This window comes from Elephantulus edwardii, unplaced genomic scaffold (genome assembly GCF_000299155.1).
Source record: "Elephantulus edwardii isolate Elephantulus edwardi_28Jun2011 unplaced genomic scaffold, EleEdw1.0 scaffold00111, whole genome shotgun sequence".
Lineage (NCBI taxonomy): Eukaryota > Metazoa > Chordata > Mammalia > Macroscelidea > Macroscelididae > Elephantulus > Elephantulus edwardii.
In genome coordinates, this window is record NW_006399861.1 from 9,838,413 (window position 1) to 9,858,682 (window position 20,270).

Genomic DNA, 20,270 nt, shown 5'->3' on the forward strand with positions numbered 1-20,270 from the left:
TGCTGCTGACGTTAGTTAAAATATGGTTTTTGCCAGTAATTGTTTTTTCAGTTTGTGGTCAGCTAGTTCCTGGAACACAAACATTCACACAAGATCAAAGGTATAGGTTCTTACAATACAGATCAAAGGTATAGGTTTTTACAATGCAGATCAAAGGTATGGGCTCTTACAATACTTGGGTTTGGGGACATTATTTTTTTTAAAAAATTTTCCTTTCAAAAGGACAGGCTTATCCTCCCCAGAAATAAAGTAATGGAGGAGGGCAAGTGCTACCGGGGTGAGGTCTGAGCCAATGAGATGTCATGGAGAGTTCAAAGTTTAGTGCGTGGTTCTTATTCCAGTCCACTGTTCTCTGGCTTCACTAATGCACTTTTTTTTTCTTTTCTTGTTGTGTACTCTTGAGTCAGATCCAACTGGCATAGGAGGAGATAGCCCCTCCTTCTCCAGCAGAGCATCTAGTGGATTCAAACTGCATGCCTTTGGGATTGCAGTGCAACTTCTTGCCATTAGGCCACCATGGCTCCCTTACTCATGCACTTTAAAAATCCTAATTATGTTGCTTCCAGGGTGGGCATCCTTTTCCACATGTCAGTTTCTGCTTCCTGATTCTGATGGTTCATGTTTTATCAGGCATTAATTTCAGCCTCCCTTATCTCATTGGTTTTGGTGGAGGTGAATGAAACTTTTGCTTCCCAACTCAAGTTGAGAAAAGCTTGAGTCTTGACCCAAGTAAAACCAATGTGAATAGAGGCACCATTGCTTTGGGGTACCAGTTGGGAGGATCTGGATCAAGAATTGTGGCTCACCTAGTTCATGAATTAAGGTGTTGAGGTGGAAAATACACCGTTGGATCAGCTTGCATTGGAGGGGGCCAAGGCTTTGTAGTCATCATTCAGAACACAGCCTGAGATGGGCAAGGTGTCTGCTCTGACCCCTCTTTCCTGCTTACCTGGTCTTGCCATGGTAAATGAGTGCTGTGGAAACTGGCCATGCTTCACCACTGCAACTGTGATTGATTCTGATCAAAGAGATCAAAGTGGTAATATGTTTTTATTATGAATGATAGCCCATAATACTAAGCCAGAAGTAAGTTCTTTCCAATCTGCCCTAGTCGAATAGGACATATTTCTGAACTCAAATCCAAACATAGGCCTTAAAAGAAATTATATCCTTGCCAAATAACCTTACTTTTGCTTTATATAGTATGACTGCAAGGAAAGAAAATAAACATTGCCATAACTTAAAAAAAAAAATAATTATGGTCAGGGGGCACACCAACCTGTGCATCTTTCTCCTAAAGCAGTGATGTGTGCAACTGATTCCAACTCGATGTTATAAGACCGGGTATAAGTACTCCGTGTGGATAACAAGGCTTTTATCTTTATGGCAGGAGGACACCAAGTCTAGTTTGAACCACTGACCTGTTAAGAGGAGAGCGCTTAACCATTGAGCTACCTGGGGGACTCTTCTAAGGCAAAAACCAAAAAAGTACACTGTCCCCAGAGTTGGAACTGATTCATAGCTGATCAACCAGCAGGTTCTGTTGTTCTTAGGTGCTATCAGGTGAAGTACTACTCATAGCGACTCTGAAAAATAGAGCTGAACTCTGTTGTATCTTGCGCCATCCTCACAATGTCTGGCACACTCAAGGGCCCATTGCTACAGCCACTGAGTCAATCCTCTCTGTGGTTCACTCTCCTCCTTTCCAAGCATTATGTCCATCTCCAATGAATAACGCATAAGTACATGACACAAAGCTTTATCATTTTTGCTTCCAAGTAGTATTCTGGCTGCACCTTCACCAAGACATATATAAACTCTGTTCTTTTGGCAGTTTATGGGATATTCAGAACTTCTCCAACACCACAGCTCACCTGTGGCATCAATTCTCCTATTATTTCTATTCATTGTCCAGCTCTCAGATGCATAGCAAGTGACTGAAAACACCATTGCCTGAATCAGGCACACCTTAGTCCTCAAACTAGCATCACTGCTCTTCAATCAGGCTGAATTGATAATTAGTGACTGGAATGCTAAAGTTGGGAACAAAGAAGTAAGAGTAGTTGGAAAGTATAGACTTGGTGACAGAAATGAAGCGGGAAACACAGTGATCTATTTTTGTACAATCAATGACTTATGTCTATGAGTCACCTATGACTCAATGGCACTTAACAACACAGAGAGAGAACAGTTTTGGCCTAGTGGAGACTGAAAGCGATGCTACCAAGTCAAAGGTGGGTGACTCTAATCCGCGGCCCTAAGGCCTGTTTTTGTTTTTGCTCAAACTGTCTTCTAGGTTGTATAGCCCTGGCGTGTCGTGTCCACTTGCCTTACAGAGGTAACCAGTGGTGGCTGTGAAGCTGAACACTGTGACACTGATGTGTCAAATGCGATAAACGGTTACCTATGGTGGACAGTGTTTGGTGGCGCTCCCCGGTTGAAACAAGCTTGGAAGCAGGAGTGGCATCCACTTCTGTAAATGGCTTGCCTCCGGAAACCCTGTGAACCTGGAGAAAGGATGGAAGTCACGCACGCAAGTGTCAAGGACTTTCATTCATAGCGTCACTATCAGTCGCCTACCACTCGATGGCACTTAACAGCAACAACAATGACTTATTCATTTGATGTTGTTGTTGCAAATACTTTTTTTAAAAACACCAACTGGTGACTTTGCCCACAGACCTCACCAGATTAACGGCATAAGAATCTCACTGACCACATCTGCGGAAGGAATCCAAGGAAATGACCTCCTGCGGCATTCATGGGGCTGTACATCCCACACCACATCTTTGCCCCTTAGGAGGCGCTGGTGGGTTAACAGAAACCCCTAGTCACCGACAGCGTTAAAGCCCTGGGACCAATCCCGAGGCCACAGCTCGGGGTGGCTCCTCCTCCGGAAGTGATTGTTTGACCTCCCGCCCCCCCCCCAGGCTTCCTGCTCTTCCGGCCGCGCATGCGAGCTGTCAGTGCTGAGCGGCATGTCTGCCCCAGAGGTCGGCTTCGAGCACATGGGGCTCGACCCCCGGCTCCTCCAGGTACGGGCTCAAGGGGCAGGCATTGGGCTGGCGTGGGGTTTCCGCGGAGCCCTCCACGCTGCGGGAGCATCATTTTTCCTGTTTATTGGTCTCCTTGTCTCTCTTAGGCCGTCACGGATCTGGGCTGGTCGCGACCTACACTGATCCAGGAAAAGGCCATTCCGCTGGCCCTGGAGGGGAAAGACCTGCTGGCCCGAGCCCGCACGGGTTCGGGAAAGACAGCCGCTTATGCTATTCCGATGCTGCAGCTGCTACTCCATAGAAAGGAGGTGGGTAAGGGGAAGGTGGTAGTTGTGTCAGAACCGACCCACAGCACTCTGCGTAAGTTTTTCAGAGGCAGTAAATCGCACGGAGAAGACTGCCATCCTCTTCTGTGGAGTGGCTGATGCACTCAAATCATGTAGTTTTGGATTGGTAGTGAGGTTCCTTAGCCCTGAGCCACCACAGCTCCCGGAAGGGGAAAATTGTTCCTCCTGTGGAGTAGGAACCACCCCTAGGAGACAGGCTAGGAAATGTTGTGAAGGAAGAGGTAGCAGTCCAAAGTCCCCATTTCAGCTTCCTTGGCAAGCCCCTTTCCTCCCACTGTTTTTGGCTGTAATTCAGGTTAACTTGGCCCTGTGACCATCTTTCTTTCTGAAATCTTAATAAAGTTATTCTTTGTCTGTTTTCTAGAAAGGAGGCACATCTCTCCTTTTTATTTACTAGAATTATTCTAAATTTCAAGCTTCGTGACTGGTATGGTACATTTTAAGTAGTTTCATAACCATAGAGTAAAAACTCAGCTTCGTTGCTGTAGAGTCAGAACTGACTCATAGCTGACCCACGGGTTTTCAGAGGCTGTAAATATCATGGGAAGAGATCACCTATCTTTCTCCCGCAGAGTTGCTGGTGAACCACCTGTACATCATTCACTGCCTTTTGGGATAGCAACACAATTCCCTACATATTGTACTACCAGAGCTGTAGGGTGGGATCCTGGGGAAGGATTCCTTTTCTTTACATTCTAAGGTGGGTTAGATGTGTTCAGGGGCTGATGAAAACATAACTACGATGCTGTGGGTGGCTCAGATTGATATTAAGGAGGAGAAACATCAGATGGCCACTGTAACTTGAACCAGCTGGTAAGTCTTTCATTCGTCTTGCAGACAGGCCCTGTGATAGAACAGGCTGTGAGAGGCCTGGTTCTTGTGCCCACCAAGGAGCTGGCAAGGCAGGCACAGACCATGATTCAGCAACTGGCGACCTACTGCACTCATGATATCCGGGTGGCAGATGTGTCAGCTGTGGAAGACTCGGCCTCTCAGAGGTGGGTGAGTGCAGCAGGGCTATCAGGGCTTCACTAAGTGCCTCTATATACGGACTTGGGTCTTTGTGCAACAAGAGAAAGGGCTAATGTTGGGTGAGATTACAGCATTGCATCTCCTTGCACTCTCTTCCCCTGATAATCATGCCTTGCTTGTTGTCAGAGCTGTGCTGATGGAGAAACCAGATGTAGTGGTGGGGACACCATCCCGAGTGTTGAGTCATGTGCAGCAAGACAACTTAAAATTGCGTGACTCACTGGAGCTGCTGGTGATGGATGAAGCGGATCTTCTTTTTTCCTTTGGCTTTGAGGAAGAACTCAAGAATCTTCTGTGGTAAGAAAAGGTGTAAGAACCTATGAATAGATCGTTGAGCTTGCTAGCTGAAAATTTATGATAGCCACCACAGGTGGAGACTCTGGGACAGGGATTTTACTAGACTCTGTTCTTTTCCAGTCACTTGCCTCAGATTTACCAAGCTTTTCTTATGTCGGCGACTTTCAATGAGGATGTACAAGCACTCAAGGAACTTGTGCTACACAACCCGGTAAGGCTTATTGCTGGGGTGTCTGGAGCTGCAGAGGTGATATTCTAAAGATATTGCCCTCTAAAAGGAGCACTAGTGATATTTGGGTAGGACACCTGTTACCTGGTTCCAAGGTAGCAAAATGCCATCTCACATCCCTATATATATCTCCAGGTGTCCCCTTTGGGCATTTCTCAATTAAAATTATGCTTTTGTTAAAAAGTTGAACAGAGACTCCCTAAAAGGCAGCAAAGCCCAAAATCAGAATTCTTGCCTTTTATGAATTTTTCCTTTCATCAGGAGGAATGAGGTTTGATGGTCTTCTTGGAGTATTTAAGTGGTATGCTGTTGTATGCTATGCTGGTAGTATTTGTTAATACTACTGCTTTGGCTACTGAGGAGTATCCTGAAGCATGAGTATCTAGCAGAATGGTATTAGGAAGCATGGTGTTTGGTGTTTTGGTAGAGGTAATAGTTGTGGTTTGATTGCTTGGTCAGTTTGACCACATATTTGAGGTATTGACTTTAAGTGGAATGAAGGGTGGTTTGGTTGATGGTGGTATAAGTGGAGGTTTAATTCTAGAAGATTATGTTGGGAGTTTCTTTATATGAAATTATTATGGGAGCTGAATACTAATTATTGGATGAGTTTTGTTAGTATTTTTATTGTTATTAAGATTACTTGGGGTTTTAGAGGATAGGAGGGTTCCTGAAATTAGTGTGATGAGGAAGGAGAAGAAATACAGTTTGATTACTCCTTTTTGATTAGATAGATTGATTGAAGCTATTTTTTTTTTTTGATGGTTAAGATGCTTTTGGGGATAATATTATCTAATCATAATTGGTCTATGATGGTGGAGGCTAGGTTGAGCCTTGTGTAGCTGGGTGAGTGGTGATTGGTAGCTGGGAAAAATCCCAAGAGGTTTGAAAATTTGTGGGTGCTGGAAGGTGGATTTATTTTCAGGTTTAGGGTGAAGGAGTTTAGGTGAAGCCTAATGAAGTTATGAACATTGCTATGAATTTCAGATGCATGGGTATAGTAAGTTGGGGGGTTGAGATTAGATAGCCTGTGAAGATGTTTCGTAGTGCTGAGGGTTTAATAGGCTTAACTAGGTTGGGATTATTCTTATTGATAAAAATTAGTGCAGGTGACATGGTTGACCTAGAAGGATGAAGAAAATGATGCATGTACTCTAGATGGCTGTTATGGATGTTGCTACTAGGATTATTATGATGGCTCAGGTGTTGGCATGGGATGGGTTGGCGGTTTCGATGATTAGGCCTTTTGAGTAGAAGCCGTAAGGAAAGGTCTAGCTGTGAGGGCTAAGCTGCTGATAGTCAGGGCAGAGGTTGTGAATGGCAGAGATTTGAATAGGCTGCCTATTTTACAGATGTCTTGTTCATCGTTGAGGCTGTGAATGATAGATCTAGAGCATAAGAATAGTATTACTTTGAAAAATGCATGGGTACAGATGTAGGAATTTTAGATGCTGTTAGTTAATGTTGATGGTGACTGCTATTGGTTAGAAGTTTAGAATGCAATAATTTTTTTAATGTCATTTTATTTTTGTTAAAGAGGGTAAAAACTGATCAGGAGGAAGATTCCAGCCACTACTATGGTACTGGAGTGTAGTAGGGTGGATATAGGAGTGGGAACTTCTTTGGCTGAAGGGAGTCATGGATGGAGCTCAAATTCAGCTGCTTTTCCTGTTGCTGCTAGTAGGACCCCTAGAAGGGGGATTAGGTTATTGCTGTTTGGGTAAAGGAAAATTTATTGCAGAAAAGCATAAATCAGGCTATTGATAGGACAAACCTAGTGTCTCCAATTCGGTTGTATAGTATGGCTTAGAGGCCTGTGGTGTTTGCGTCAGCTTGTCCATGTCATCATCCGATTAGGAGAAATGATATAATGCCTACGCCTTCTCAGCCAATGAAGAGTAGGAGGAGGTTGTTAGCTGAAATGAAGATTATTATGGTAACTAAGAATAAGAGTGGATATTTTAGGAATCGGTTGATTTTAGGGTCTGAGTGTATGTATCATAGTGAGAATACTGTAATGGACCATGTGACAAATAGAACTACTGGGATGAATATGAGTGAGAAGTAGTTTAAAACTTAATGATAGTTTAAATGATTGAATTGTTATTCAGTGTCAGTTGGAGATTATGGATTCCTGATTGGGGTATATAAATATTATGGTTGATATTATGCTTGTTAGAAATGCATATTGAATAGATGTTTTGATATAACAAGGGTAAGATGGGGTTTTGTAAATTTGGATAAAAGATATAATAATAGGCGTGAGTAAAATAGTTAAACATTATATATTAATTTTATTTGGGGTTGCACCAGTTTTTTGGTTCCTAAGACCAATGGCTAACTTCCATCCTTTAAAAGTTGGGAAAGCCATGGGTTTGGATATGGGGTGAAGAATTAGAAGCTCTTCTTCCTTTCTTGGCGTATAAGAAGATTTATACTTCTATTTCTAGGTTTGCAGTCTAGTGTTTTGTGTTAAACTATATTCACAGTATGTTGTACCTAAAGTGATTATGGGGTTTAATGATTGAAGAAGGGCAATGAGGGCATTTTCTTGAGTAAAGGATGGCTTAATAACTAGAGTGTGGCCTATAATTTTACCTCGTTGAGTTATTATTAATATGTAGAGGGAATATTTGAATGTAGTTAATATATTTAGACCTGGTAGGAGGATCATAAGAAAGAGGCTGTGGAATGTGGTAGGGCTAGGTGAGCCAGGCTTCATCAGGTTGTTATCAAGGGAGGATGGTTTGGAGTCCTCAGGCAAGAATTATGGTCCAGCTGTGTATATTTTCATAGTCTGAGTTGGCAAGGCAGAATATGACAGGTAATGTGAGACCATGGACAATTATTAAGTAGGTTGCGCCTATAAAGCTTCATGGGGTTTGGATTATGATGGCCAGGATGACCATAGTTATGTGGCTGACTGATGAATATATAGTTAAGGATTTTAGATCACTTTGGCAAAGTCAAATGGAAATTGTTACGATTATGCCCGAGAGGGAAAGTTTAATGAAGGGGTAGGTTATAGTTTTAGTAATAGACTCCAAGATGATGGTTGGTTGTATTATTCTGTAAGCCCCCTAGTTTAAGTAGAATGTCTGTGAGAACTATAAAACCTACAATGGGAGCTTCTATATGGACTTTTGGTAACCCATAGGGAGGCATTTTAACTATGAAGATGCTGTGCTGCATGCTAGTCAAAGGAAATTTGAGGACCAGTGGTTTTGCTCAGTATTGTATAATATTAAGGGAATCTAAGGAGTTTTGGATAGAGATTAGGGCCACTAGTAATGGGAGTGAGCCAACTAAAGTGTAAAATAGGAAGTAGACACCTGCATTTAGGTGTTTAGTTTTCTTACGTCAATGTGTAATGATAGTTAGGGTGGGAATAAATGTAGCTTCAAATATGTTGTTGTTGTTATGTGCCTTCGAGTCGTTTGCAACTCATAGCGACGCTATGTACAACAGCCCTAAACCCTGCTCTATCCTGTGCCAATTGCATTGCCTCTGACACACCCATCCCGATTACCCCAGTCACTGAATCAGTCCACCTCATAGAGGGTCTTCCCCTCCTGCGCTGTCCCTCTACTCTACCCAGCATGATGTCCCTCTCCAAAGACCTGTCTCTCCTTGCAACATGTACAAAGTATGTCAGACGAAGCCCCAGAATCTTTGCCTCCAAGGAGCAGCCTGGTTTAACCCTCTCTAGGATGAATCTGTTTGTTAGAAAAAGATAAGTTTGGATGAAGAAAAGATTATGATGAGGAGAAATTGAAGTAGTACTATTATTGAGATATGCTTTTTATTTGGATGTAGAGTTCAGGTGTTAGATGATGTTGGCTGGCTGTAAGCATAATTGGAAGAAGTCAGGTAGTTAAGATTAGAAGAGATGCTGATAGGGAATCGGAGAAGAATAAAATGGAATGGCTGGTGAAAGATTCTGATGATAAAGTAAAAAGGAATAGGGCTGATAATGAAGTTTTTGAGGGAGTGTTGTTTCAAATTAGTGAGTTTTTGATAGTCATGTAAGGGGGAGTAGTATAATAGTGGGGAGGATGATTTTTAACATTGTAGTATCCAGTTCATAGGTATTTGATATATAATATCAAATTATAAACCAAATTATCAAGTTATAAACCAGGAGAGATAGGCCAATAGCGACTTTGCAACCTGCAAATACTAGGAGAATAATAGGTATTATGGTGGTTGTTGTTATTGTTATGTGCCATCGAGTCACTTGCGACTCAAAGCGACCCTATGTACAACAGCTCTAAACTCTGTCCTGTGCCAATCTCATTGTCTCTGACACACTCATCCTTATTGCCCCAGTCACCGAATCAATCCATCTCCCAGAGGGCCTTCCCTTCCTGTGCCTGCCCTCCACCCTCCCAAGCATGATGTCCTTCTCCAACATGGTCTCTCCTTACAACATGACCAAAGTATGTCAGACGAGGCCTCAGAATCCTTGCCTCCAAGGATCAGCCTGGTTTAACCCTCTCCAGGATGATCTTAGCATTCCATGGTACCCTCAACACTCTTCTCCAACACCAGAGCTCAAAAGCATCAATTCTCCTTCTATCCTCCCTGGTCATTGTCTAGCTCTCTGACACATAACAAGTGATTGCAAAGACCATGGCCTCTACCAGATGCACCTTAGTCTCCAGAGACACACAGTTGCTCTTCACTACGTTAGAGAGGTCCCTAACAGCAGACTTTCCCATTGCAATACGTCTTTTAATTTCCTGGCTGCTAGGTATTATGGTTAGGAGAGCAAAATTTATTTACAGACCTAATGTAGTTCTGAGGATAAATAAAGTATTATCCCCTCCAGGCATAGTATGGAGGATATAATGTGAGAGTGGTATATTAGGAGGCCAGTAAGGGAGATGAAAAATGCCAGTACAACATTTAGGTGAATAGGTGACATAGTTGGTAATTATGAAGTAGTCATAATTTAATGAGTTGAAATAATTTGTTTTGATTAGACTAATTACTAAATCAATTCATTCTAACCCCTTGTGTAATCATTCATATGCTAGGCCTAGGGCTAGGAGAATGATGAGTAGAAGGGCCATTAAGAGTATATCAGTTTTGGGGGCTCTGGTGGCCTAGTGGTAAGAAGCTTCATTGCAATTCCAGAGGTGTGCGGTTCAAATCCACCAGATGCTGTGCTGGAGAAGGAGGGACAATCTATTCCTGTACCAGTCAGAGCTGATTTGATGGCAGGCACACACACGCACACACACAAAGAGTGTATCAGTTTTACATTAGTAATTTGGATAGCTCATGGGAGGGTTAGGAGAAGGACAATTTCTTGGTCGAAAAGAAGAAAAGTGATAACTACTAGAAAGAATTTTATTGAAAAGTAGACGAGCTGAGCCTATTGGCTCAAAATCACATGCATAAGGAGTTGATTTTTCCATCTAAATATTAAGTTGGAGGAATCAAAATGCAATTACTACTAGGAGTGAAGCAAGTAGGAGATTAATAGATAATGTAAGGATTAGGTTAATTACTCTTTTTTCAGATGGGAGCTGAAACTTGCTGATAGGAAGTCAGCTGTACTAATTAATACTAAAAGAGTAAAATCCTCATCATTAGATAGAGACGTACAAGAAGAGTCAAACTACCTCAATGAAATGCTGCTTAGAAACCAAAGTGGTGGTTTGATGTAAAATGGAATTTGAGTTGATGGATAAAGCATACAGTTAAAAAGGTTGAGCCACTGACAGCCAAGCAGATATATGCACACCCATGTTTATTGCGGCTTTGTTCACAATAGCAAGGAGTTGGAAACAACCTAAGTGCCCATCAGCAAAAGAATGGATAGAGAAGCTGTGGTATATTCACACAGTGGCATATGTGCTGTATTGAAAAACAAGGAACTCATGCAATATTACTCAAAATGGGTGACTCGGAGGACATTATGCTGAGTGAAATATCTCAGTCACAAGAGGACAAATACTGCATGGTGCCACTGTTGTAAAACAGGACTGACCTTGGGGTTGGGAAGAGACTGAGAAAGATGGGTTGAATAATGTATACTGCATTGAAACATCAGCCTCATTGCCCTATTCTTTATTTTATCATCAGAATCTTTTACCAGCCATTCCATTTTATTCTTCTCCAATCCCCTATCAGCATCTCTTCTAATCTTAATTACCTGACTTCTTCCACTTATGCTTACAGCCAGCCAACGTCATCTAACACCTAAGCCCTACATCCATTGAAAAGGGAGAAAACTTTATAAAAGGGATATGTCATTAGGTATTTTTGTCATGACAAGAGTCTAGAACAAAGGCTACATGATGGAGTGGACCTGGGGAGGGGTTTGTAAAACAATGAAATAATTTGTTGTTTACTTTTCCAAGAGTGTAGTGTACTAGGGGGGAGGGTTGGGAGGGGAGAAAAGTGCAACATTGAATGAATGGAAATCCAAAGTCTCTGTAAATTTTTACTGAAATTAATAATAAATTTTAAAAAAGAAAGGTTGAGCCAATAATTTCGTGTAGACTGTGGAATACCTGTGACTATGAAGAATGTAGAGCCATAAACTCCATCTGAAAGGATGATTTGTAGTATTCAGATATTTGTAGAAGGGTGAAATAGACTTCTAATAGGATTTTAATGAGTAGGGCTTGTCTAGCATGGGCTAGATTACCTGCTAAGGGTAGGTAAACTATTTAGCTGGTTCCTGCACCTGCTATAGATGAGGCTAAAAGGAGAAGAAACGTCAAAAGCTCATACTGTTTATTCATGGGAAGGCTATGTTGGAGGCTCCAGTTATAAGTGGTACTAGTTCCCAAAGCCTCCAATTATGATAGGCATAACTATAAAGAAGATTATTATGAAAGTGTGGGCTGTAATAACATTGTCAATTTGGCTCTGGGCTGACCAAGTTCATCTCATTCCTTGTCAGTATAGTAATTTATTGATGTGTTACTTTTTGCTTCAGCTTCAATGTCAAATAGTTTATGGATGGTTTTAGTTATGGTCCTCGGTTATGCTATAGGCTGAACCCTAAGTTGCATCCGAAAGGTCATCTGTTTATGTACCATCGAATCAGATCCAACTGGCACAAGAGGAGATTTCCCCTCCTTCTCTAGCGGAGCATCTGGTGGATTTGAACCATGTGCCTTCAGGATTGCAGCTCAAAGATCATCTGTTTGAAGACACCGGCTACTGCAGGAGAAAGATGAGGCCATCATCTCCCATGGAGAAGCCAGTGAGATAGTTCTTTGCCAGGCATCTAAATCAACTCAGCAGCTGTATGTTTGGATTTTGGATGTATTAGCTTTGTATCTTCTTTATATCACAAGTAGTTCAGCATTTGATTACTGGCCAAAAGGTTGGCACTTTCAAACTCACTTAGGATGCCTTAGAGACAGGCCTGATCTACTTCCTAAGTTCACAGATTAGGAACAAACCTCGTGGTGCCACATCTACTGGATGCACAAGATGTCATGACTCAAGATAACTTCACAGCAAACCCTATGGGGCAGGACCACTGGATTTACAGGACCAGGACATCATGCATCAGGATAGCTTCACAGTGAATTATGTGGGGCAAGGCCACTGGATGGACAGGACCTGACAGCAGCTAGCCACATGGCAGCATGGTTGACTACAGATTTCAGAGTGGGCAGGGGGCTTATGGTGCCTGTGATCCATACAAGCACCTTTGCCATGCATGAAAATGTGTTCACACTTGGTTGTGGAGCTAGCAGCTTGCATCAGCATTTCTGTCTCTCTCTCTTTCTTGACTGTTGGTCTGCCTTCTCCCTAGGTTACCCTCAAGTTGCATGAGACTCAGCTGCCAGGGCCAGACCAGCTTCAACAGTTTCAGGTGGTTTGTGAGACCGAGGAGGACAAGTTTCTCTTGCTGTATGCCCTGCTCAAGTTGTCATTAATCCAGGGCAAGTCACTCCTGTTTGTCAACACACTGGAGCGGAGCTACCGGCTCCGTCTGTTCCTTGAACAGTTCAGCATCCCTGCCTGTGTGCTCAATGCGGAGCTCCCACTGCGCTCCAGGTTTGCTATTTCCGCTGTCTCTGTTAACATAAAAGAGAAAGAAACAAAAGAAGGGCTGGTAGGGAGACTTAGCTGTTTTCTTTCTTAAGCCCTTGGTATGGCCAGACAATGACCTTGAATGCATTAGTTACCTTCTCACAGGTTAGAGGCCAGTGTAGGATGTTAGCGCCCTGAGGTAAAGGTGGGAAGAGAAGAAAGTAGTAAAAGATGGTGGTTTTGGTGGTGATGTGGAGGGGACAACAGGGCTTCCCTTTGCCTGGAGAACTCTGTGGACTTACTCTTCCACTGGGGCACAGGTGCCACATCATCTCACAGTTCAACCAGGGCTTCTACGACTGTGTCATAGCAACTGATGCTGAAGTCTTGGGGGCCCCCACCAAGAGCAAACGTCGGAGCAAAGGAATCAAAGGAGACAGGTAACACCATGTCTTATTCTCCTAGCTCAACCATGAAAGACCCTAGATGTTCTAGCTGGCCACTTATTAAAGGAAGTAGAGCATGTCACGTGCTTTGGACAGCATGGCCTCAAGCCTGCCTTCCTGGCTATGCTATGAGAGAGGACATACCTGGAATGCACTGGGCTTGGTCTGTTTAAGGAGGTGACTTTGCTTATGCCCGGAAGGATGGCTGATGTTGGATTGTCTCCCCAGGGCTTCTCATCTTGAGGCTGGTGTGGCCCGGGGTATAGACTTCCACCAGGTGTCTCCTATACTCAACTTTGATTTTCCTCCCACTCCTGAGGCCTACATTCATCGAGCTGGCAGGTAGGGCTGTAGGAGTGGATTCAGGTGTGAGTCAGGTGCTGGGGGCTGGCATGTGGTTGCATGGATCAGGGTGTCAGGTGTGCTGGAGGCTGGGATGTAGTTGGGTGAGGGTGTAAGTCAGATGTGCTGAGGCTGGGATGTGGCTGGATGAGGATTTGAGTCAGGTGTGTTGGGGGCTGGCATGTGGGTGAATGGATTCAGGTGACTACAGGCTGGGACATGGGCTAGTGGATTCAGGTGGCTATGGACTGGGATGTGGGCGAGTGGATTAAGGTGGCTATGGACTGGGACGTGGGCGAGAGGATTCAGATGGCTGGGAGCTGGGACAGGGGCAAGTGGATTCAACTGTGCTGTGGGCTAGGACATGGGCGAGCGGATTCAGGTGGCTGCTGCCTGGATTTGGGCGAGTGGATTCAGTTGGCTGGGGCCTGGGACATGGGCGAGTGGATGTAGATGTGAGTCAGGTGTGCTGCAATCTGGGACTTGGGTGAGTGGATTCAGGTGGTTGCAGACGGACTGGAACATGGTTGAATCAGAGCACAGTGTGGGAGATGCCGGCACCTTTTCTCCCCTTACAGGACAGCACGTGCCAACAACCTTGGTGTGGTCTTAACCTTTGTGCTGCCCACAGAGCAGGCCCAGCTAGGCCAGATTGAGGAACTGCTCAGTGGAGGTAAGAGCTGCATTCCCCTGGGTGAGGCTGGGGCTGGCCTTTTGTTGGATGGCAGTGAGGACATATAGGCAGTACAAAGAGCCCCCTTAGCTTCCGTAGTCTCTGCATGGCATGTGTGGCCACATGAGATCCTCATCTTGCCTGATGTAGCAATCACTGCTACAGACTTTTACAGATATTCTCAGGTGGACCAAGCTCCAAAGTGGTCAGAGAATCAGTTCAGTGCTCTGTTTACATATCAGTCATATGAGCAGAAAGGCAGAGGGAAGAGTTCTGAATTGTGGGCTATCTTGAAGAGGCTGGCATTTGTCTGAGGAGCTAGCCTTTGGGAGAGGACTAATGAGTGGGACAAGGTCTGCCTCACGCAGCACTGGAGCATTGCCCTCGTGTGGCACTGGTCGCAGCAGTCCCCTCTTCAGAGTGCATGCTCTCTGGGAGACAGCAGGCAGGTGGTGTCTAGTGGGATAGCTGTCTAGTCGGAACCACTTAGAGCTACCTCCATGGCATTTCTGAGTTTTTTAATTGCATAGGAAATTACCCATCTTTGTCCCGTGGAGCTGTTGGTGGATTTGAACCACCAGAGAGGTATGACCAATTATGACACCAGAACTCCTGTTGAGAAGAAGAAATCTGCATGTGCTTCACATCCTAGATGGTAGGAGAGAGAGCCTTCAGGAACCCTGGCTCCTGGTACCAACTGATGTAACCATAAGGGTCTCGGGTCTCACCTCCTAGTGTGAGTTCTGATACCCGGATGGTACTGAGAAGTGAGGTTGGAGCAGTTAGAGAAGTAGGACCTGACTTTGGGAAGCATTTGTCTGCCTCATTTCTGTGCTTGAGAAGTTGAGACAATGGCAATATGTCCCTGATGATGGGCAGTGGACTGCAGCACATAGTGGATGTGGGGGTCATTCTGGTAGTCACAGGCTGCCTGGTGGTCCCAGAGCAGGGTTAACAGAGGTGGCCCCTTGGGAGAGCCTGTCCTGAATGTCCAGCTTTGATTCCTTGTCCACAGAAAATGGGGCCCCTGTCTTGCTTCCCTACCAGTTCCAGATGGAAGAGATTGAAGGTTTTCGCTACCGCTGTAGGGTGAGTAGGACACGGTGTGAAGAGGGAGTGAGGGGGCCTATTCTCCTAGGGCCCAGGGATGATGCCTTTGCTGGTGATTGCCTTGGGACAGAGGAGGACTAAGCGGCCCCACTGTACTAATGGCCATTTCTGCCCCAGGACGCAATGCGCTCAGTGACTAAACAAGCCATCCGGGAGGCAAGGCTGAAGGAAGTGAAGGAGGAACTACTGCGCTCAGAGAAGCTCAGGGTGAGAAAGAGGCCCAGCCTGCCTGCAGGGCTAGAGCTGAGGACAACGAGAGGGGCAGTAGACACTGCTGGAATGATCAGCCACCTGGCCTTCATGTGCTTTCTGCCAAAAGGACAGTTTGACATGCCCTTTGATCCAGATAGGTGCACTTGTGACTGCCCTCAAAGTCCACGAGTTTTCATGATTTGCCAAATTATGGGACATGCATACAGCCAAATGTTCTTGATGATGGAGCAAACCAGTGGGCTTTTTGTATGTGGAAGAATTTTCAAGATATTGGGAAAGCAGTGTACTGAAAAGCAAGGGTCTGTCATATTTTTTGTGTCATGGTGTATGTGGCTAACCCTTGCATGTACATATATAGTGCATGTGTATCCTTAGAAACAAGGAGCTGCTGCTGGAGTAGCACTGGGTGACTGTAGAGAATGGGTGGAGGATCTTTCCGCAGTATGTCATTTCCTGTGTGTAGAACCTGTGCTAAGAGTGCTGCTGACTGCAGTGGTCCTTTCTCTTCCATATCAGTCGTACTTTGAAGACAACCCCCGGGACCTACAGCTGCTGCGGCATGATCTGCCCCTGCACCCCGCAGTGGTCAAGCCGCACCTGAGTCATGTGCCTGACTATCTGGGTGAGTGCAGTCTTGGCAGGTCTGGAGGGTGCTGAGGGCATTGACAGCTTGCCAGGGTCTATACCACCGTGTGCTGATGCTCAGGGCCTAGGGCTTCTGCAGTCTGTGTGTCCCTGGTTCATGCTGGCCTCAGTGATCCCAGAGGTGGGTGTTGCTGTCTACTGTGATTGTGGGAAGCTGTGGCCCCACATTAAGATCATGTGCGTAGGAAGAAAGAGCTGGGAGAAGGGCCCTCCGGGGGATGCAGAGTTTGCCTGTGGAACAGGAAGGGATGACTTCTTGCTGAAGGTATGAGCATGGTATGAAAGAAGGGAGCACGACCATCAGAAGAGACCAGAGAGGACTAGAGAGAGAAAAAGGAAATGCCAGAGAGCTTGGCAGGGAAAGCTCCCTAGGTGGGAGACAACCAAGGTGGAGGAGTCAGGGAGAGGCCTTTCACCTGGGGAACTCCCATCTTTTGTCAAGCGGTAGTGTGGCCAGTGTGGTGCCGAAGAGCAGGGCTGAGCATCTAAACTGAATGAGATTGGAAACACAGAATGGAGTGAGGCGAGACTGATATGCTGAAGGGCCAACCCATGTGGGAGGTGGTGAAGGCAGGACTAGGGTGTGGGGAGAAGACTTCCTAAAGGGAGGAGAGGCAGGTATCCACCAGGTTGAGGCAGGTAGAATTTGTGGTAATGGGTCACGTTGTTAAGTGCCTTCGAGTGAACATGACTGCTCTATAACTATTGTCAATGGGCCACATAGGAAGTAAATGATACTTTCTTTAAGACAGCTTTTTTTTTTCCTTTTACTGTTACATGCTTATTGCAGTGTGTTTAAGTACTTACTTTGTGCCGTCAAGTAAGAATTAACTTCAAAGCTGACACTCCTGCAGCTTTTCAGAGGCTATAAATCACCCAGGAAGAGATTGCCCGTCTTTATCCCATGGAGCAGCTGGTAAATTTGAACCAGCTGCCTTTGGGGTGGCAGTACAGCTCCTTTTACCAGAGTTCTGTTTAAACTTCTGTGAAGTGTGATTTAGATGTTGGTATTCCCTGTAGTCCTGCCTCTCTGATAAATGGCCATACCCCCTCCTCTGGCTCCAGACATGAGGTATGGGTACTAGTCACATGTGAGGTGCCATCTACGATAGGCGAGGGTCAGCGTGATTGAGAGGGATCATGCTTGCTGAAGAGTGATGAAATAGCTCCCTGTACATTGGGCCTGTGCAGACAGAAGCTGGAGACTGTCAGAGATGGGGTGGGGGTGGAGATAGCACATTGGCTGGCTGCTCCATAGTGCCTTGAGCCAGGGGCAGCCAAGAGGCAGCAGCCGGGAGGGGACACTGATGGTGCTGGGTTCTTCTGAACAGTCACAATGTCTTCCCAGTCCCTCCCACTCTCCGTGGAGTTGTACATCCTCACAAGAAGCGGAAGAGAAAACCTCCCTCCTCCTGGAAGGTGCGTGCATCCACTGTGGACTTAGTCAGAGTCGGCTGCAGTGACTCTTCTCCCTGTTCCTCACTGCTGCTGAGGTGTCGGGCCTTACCTTTAGGGAGGAGGTTGGAGGGAGGTATCAAAAACTGCTCCAAAAAGTCCCAATATGAGACCAGAATGAGGAAGTCTGGGGTCACTTCCTCTTGGTTCCCACAAGCAGGTGTCTGGAACAGAAGAACCAACTTCTCTTTTTCTGTCCCTATTTGCCTGCCCTTCTACTTGTTTCAAATGGAGAACAGTGAAGGGGGCGGGGTGGGGGGACCAGCCCAGGGGTGTGGGAGGAAGATGTCAGGGCGCACAGAGATGATAGATCCACTCTCTTGATGTCTGTTTCCGACTCCCAATTAACACACAGCTTTGCTCTGTAACAGAAGGGAAAGACCCAGAACCCACTGCGCAGCTTCAAGCACTGAGGGCAGAAGCCAAGATCAGCAGTGGTACCCTCCTGAACTTGTGCAGCTCAGCCCTTCAGTTCCTGGGCACCTCGCTGGCTCCTGAGCCTTGCCGAACAGCAGCACCATCTTCAGGATCTACCTGGCCAGTGAGGACTCACTCCCAAAGGCAGGCATGGCAGTGGCCCATAGTGCTACAAGCTAAGACAGAGTGTTTTGCCCTCTTCATGACAAATAGCTGCTCTTTGTGCCTCTGGCATCATGAGAGACCTTGAAACAGAGAGAGCCAGAAGAGCCGACCTTCAGACCTCAGAGCTCAACTTGCTCCCTGCAGTGTCTTGTGCGGTCAGTAGAGGGCAACCTGTGAGGAACAAGGCCCTTGTCCAGAGTTCTTCTGGCTCCTTTTCTCCACCCCGGAGCTTCTGCCCACCTCCTGTGAATTTAGTCAGGATACCACCTAGCTGACAGACACATCCCTCTTTAGGGACTTTGAAATTCTATTCTATCCCCCAAGGAAGAGGTACCCCTAAAGTACATGCAAATGGAATAGGCAGAGTGGCTTGGCTTCAAAAGAGGACTCTCCAGTTCCACTGCACCCTTCCTCAGATGTAGCTACTGGAGCTTTCTCCTATTGCTCTTGTATATGACTCAAGCACATGTATGTATATGTGTGTAATAAACACAGATGTCATCATTGATGCAGGCACACTGTCCTTTTGTTGAATATGTCTGAGTTCTTCAGTTACCTCTTATGGCCCTCCATTGGTGGTTAAGGGTCCAGCCCCAGGCTCTGCTCTTTCAGCTCATCCTTTGCCCTGATGTCCTGAACCTGGACCAGGTGGGGATCTCATGCTGACTCACCGTCTGGACCATGACTCTGCTTATCACCATCATTGCCTGCTGATTAGCTATCTTAAGGCAGGCAGCTGGGTGGGGCAAGTAGGGGAGGAAGAGGTGGGAGAAATGGAGAGTATAGCCTTGAGAAAGACCTGGGCCATCTGAGCCAGTTTACAAAGGAAAAGTAGTGAAATAATGATTTTGGTTAGATAGGGTGTAATTAGCAGGCCTTCATATGTTACCTATTCAATCTGTATGCTGAGCAAATTATCCAAGAAGCTGGACTCTGAGGAGGAGTGTCGTATCAGGATTCGAGGGAGACCTATCAATAACCTGTGTTACACAGATGACACAACCTTACTTGCAGAAAGTGAGGGGGACTTGAAGCACTTGTTGCAGAAGATCAAGGAATGCTGCCTTCGGTATGGATTGCATTACAATGTCAGAAAAAGGAAGATTCTACCATTAAAACGATAGGCAGTGTCACGATGAATGGAAAGGAGATTGAAACTGTCAACAGCTTCATCTTCCTTGGACCCACAATTAACATGCTTGGTATGAGCAGTCAGGAAATAAGGAGACACAATGCACTGGGAAAATCTGCAATTAAAGACCTTTCCAAATTATTGAGGCATAGTGATATCTGAGGACTAACATGCATCTGATTGAGGCCGTATTTTTTTCTGATTATTATCTGTGCATCCGAGACCTGGACAATGAATAAGGATAACAGAAAAAGAATTGACATCTTTGAGCAGTGGTGTTGGAGAAGAGCACTGCGCATCCCAAGAAAACAAACAGATACAGCCAAAGTGCTCTTTGGAGGAGACAAGAATGATGAGGCTTTGCTTCCCATTTTGCTAGGAGGTGCTATTCCTTGGGAAGGACATGATGTTGGAAAGGGTAGAGGGTTGATGAAGGAGAGGAATACCCTCAACCAGGTGATACAGTGACTGTTGTAATGGGCTCTTATATGTTGAGAAATGTGAGGATGGTGCAGGATAGAACAGAGTTCACAGCTTTTGTTCATAGGGTCACTATAAGTCATGCTTGAGTCGACAGCACCTGACAACATATGTTACCTAATCTTAGTATTTTCTAGAAGCTGAAGATCATTCTGGAACAGTAATCAAAAGAATTGGATTTCGAAGAGGCTGTGGTACTAGGGACATTATTACCAATGTATTCAGATGGATATTTGCCAAAAGCAGAGCATACCAGAGGAATGTCTTTGTGTTTCATTGACTAT

At 45.2% G+C, this 20,270-nt stretch overlaps 1 protein-coding gene across 1 annotated transcript; it reads left to right on the forward strand.

The window, feature by feature from the left end:
* The first annotated feature begins 2,978 nt into the window (after window positions 1-2,978).
* On the forward strand, window positions 2,979-18,241 carry DDX56 (DEAD (Asp-Glu-Ala-Asp) box helicase 56). The gene is given in 14 exon segments (XM_006892169.1): window positions 2,979-3,035; window positions 3,143-3,304; window positions 4,181-4,341; window positions 4,502-4,672; window positions 4,793-4,883; window positions 12,688-12,932; window positions 13,229-13,348; window positions 13,583-13,696; window positions 14,275-14,369; window positions 15,385-15,458; window positions 15,597-15,686; window positions 16,209-16,314; window positions 17,686-17,762; window positions 18,164-18,241. Coding segments are annotated over 14 exon segments (1,641 nt in total).
* The last annotated feature ends 2,029 nt before the right edge of the window (window positions 18,242-20,270 follow it).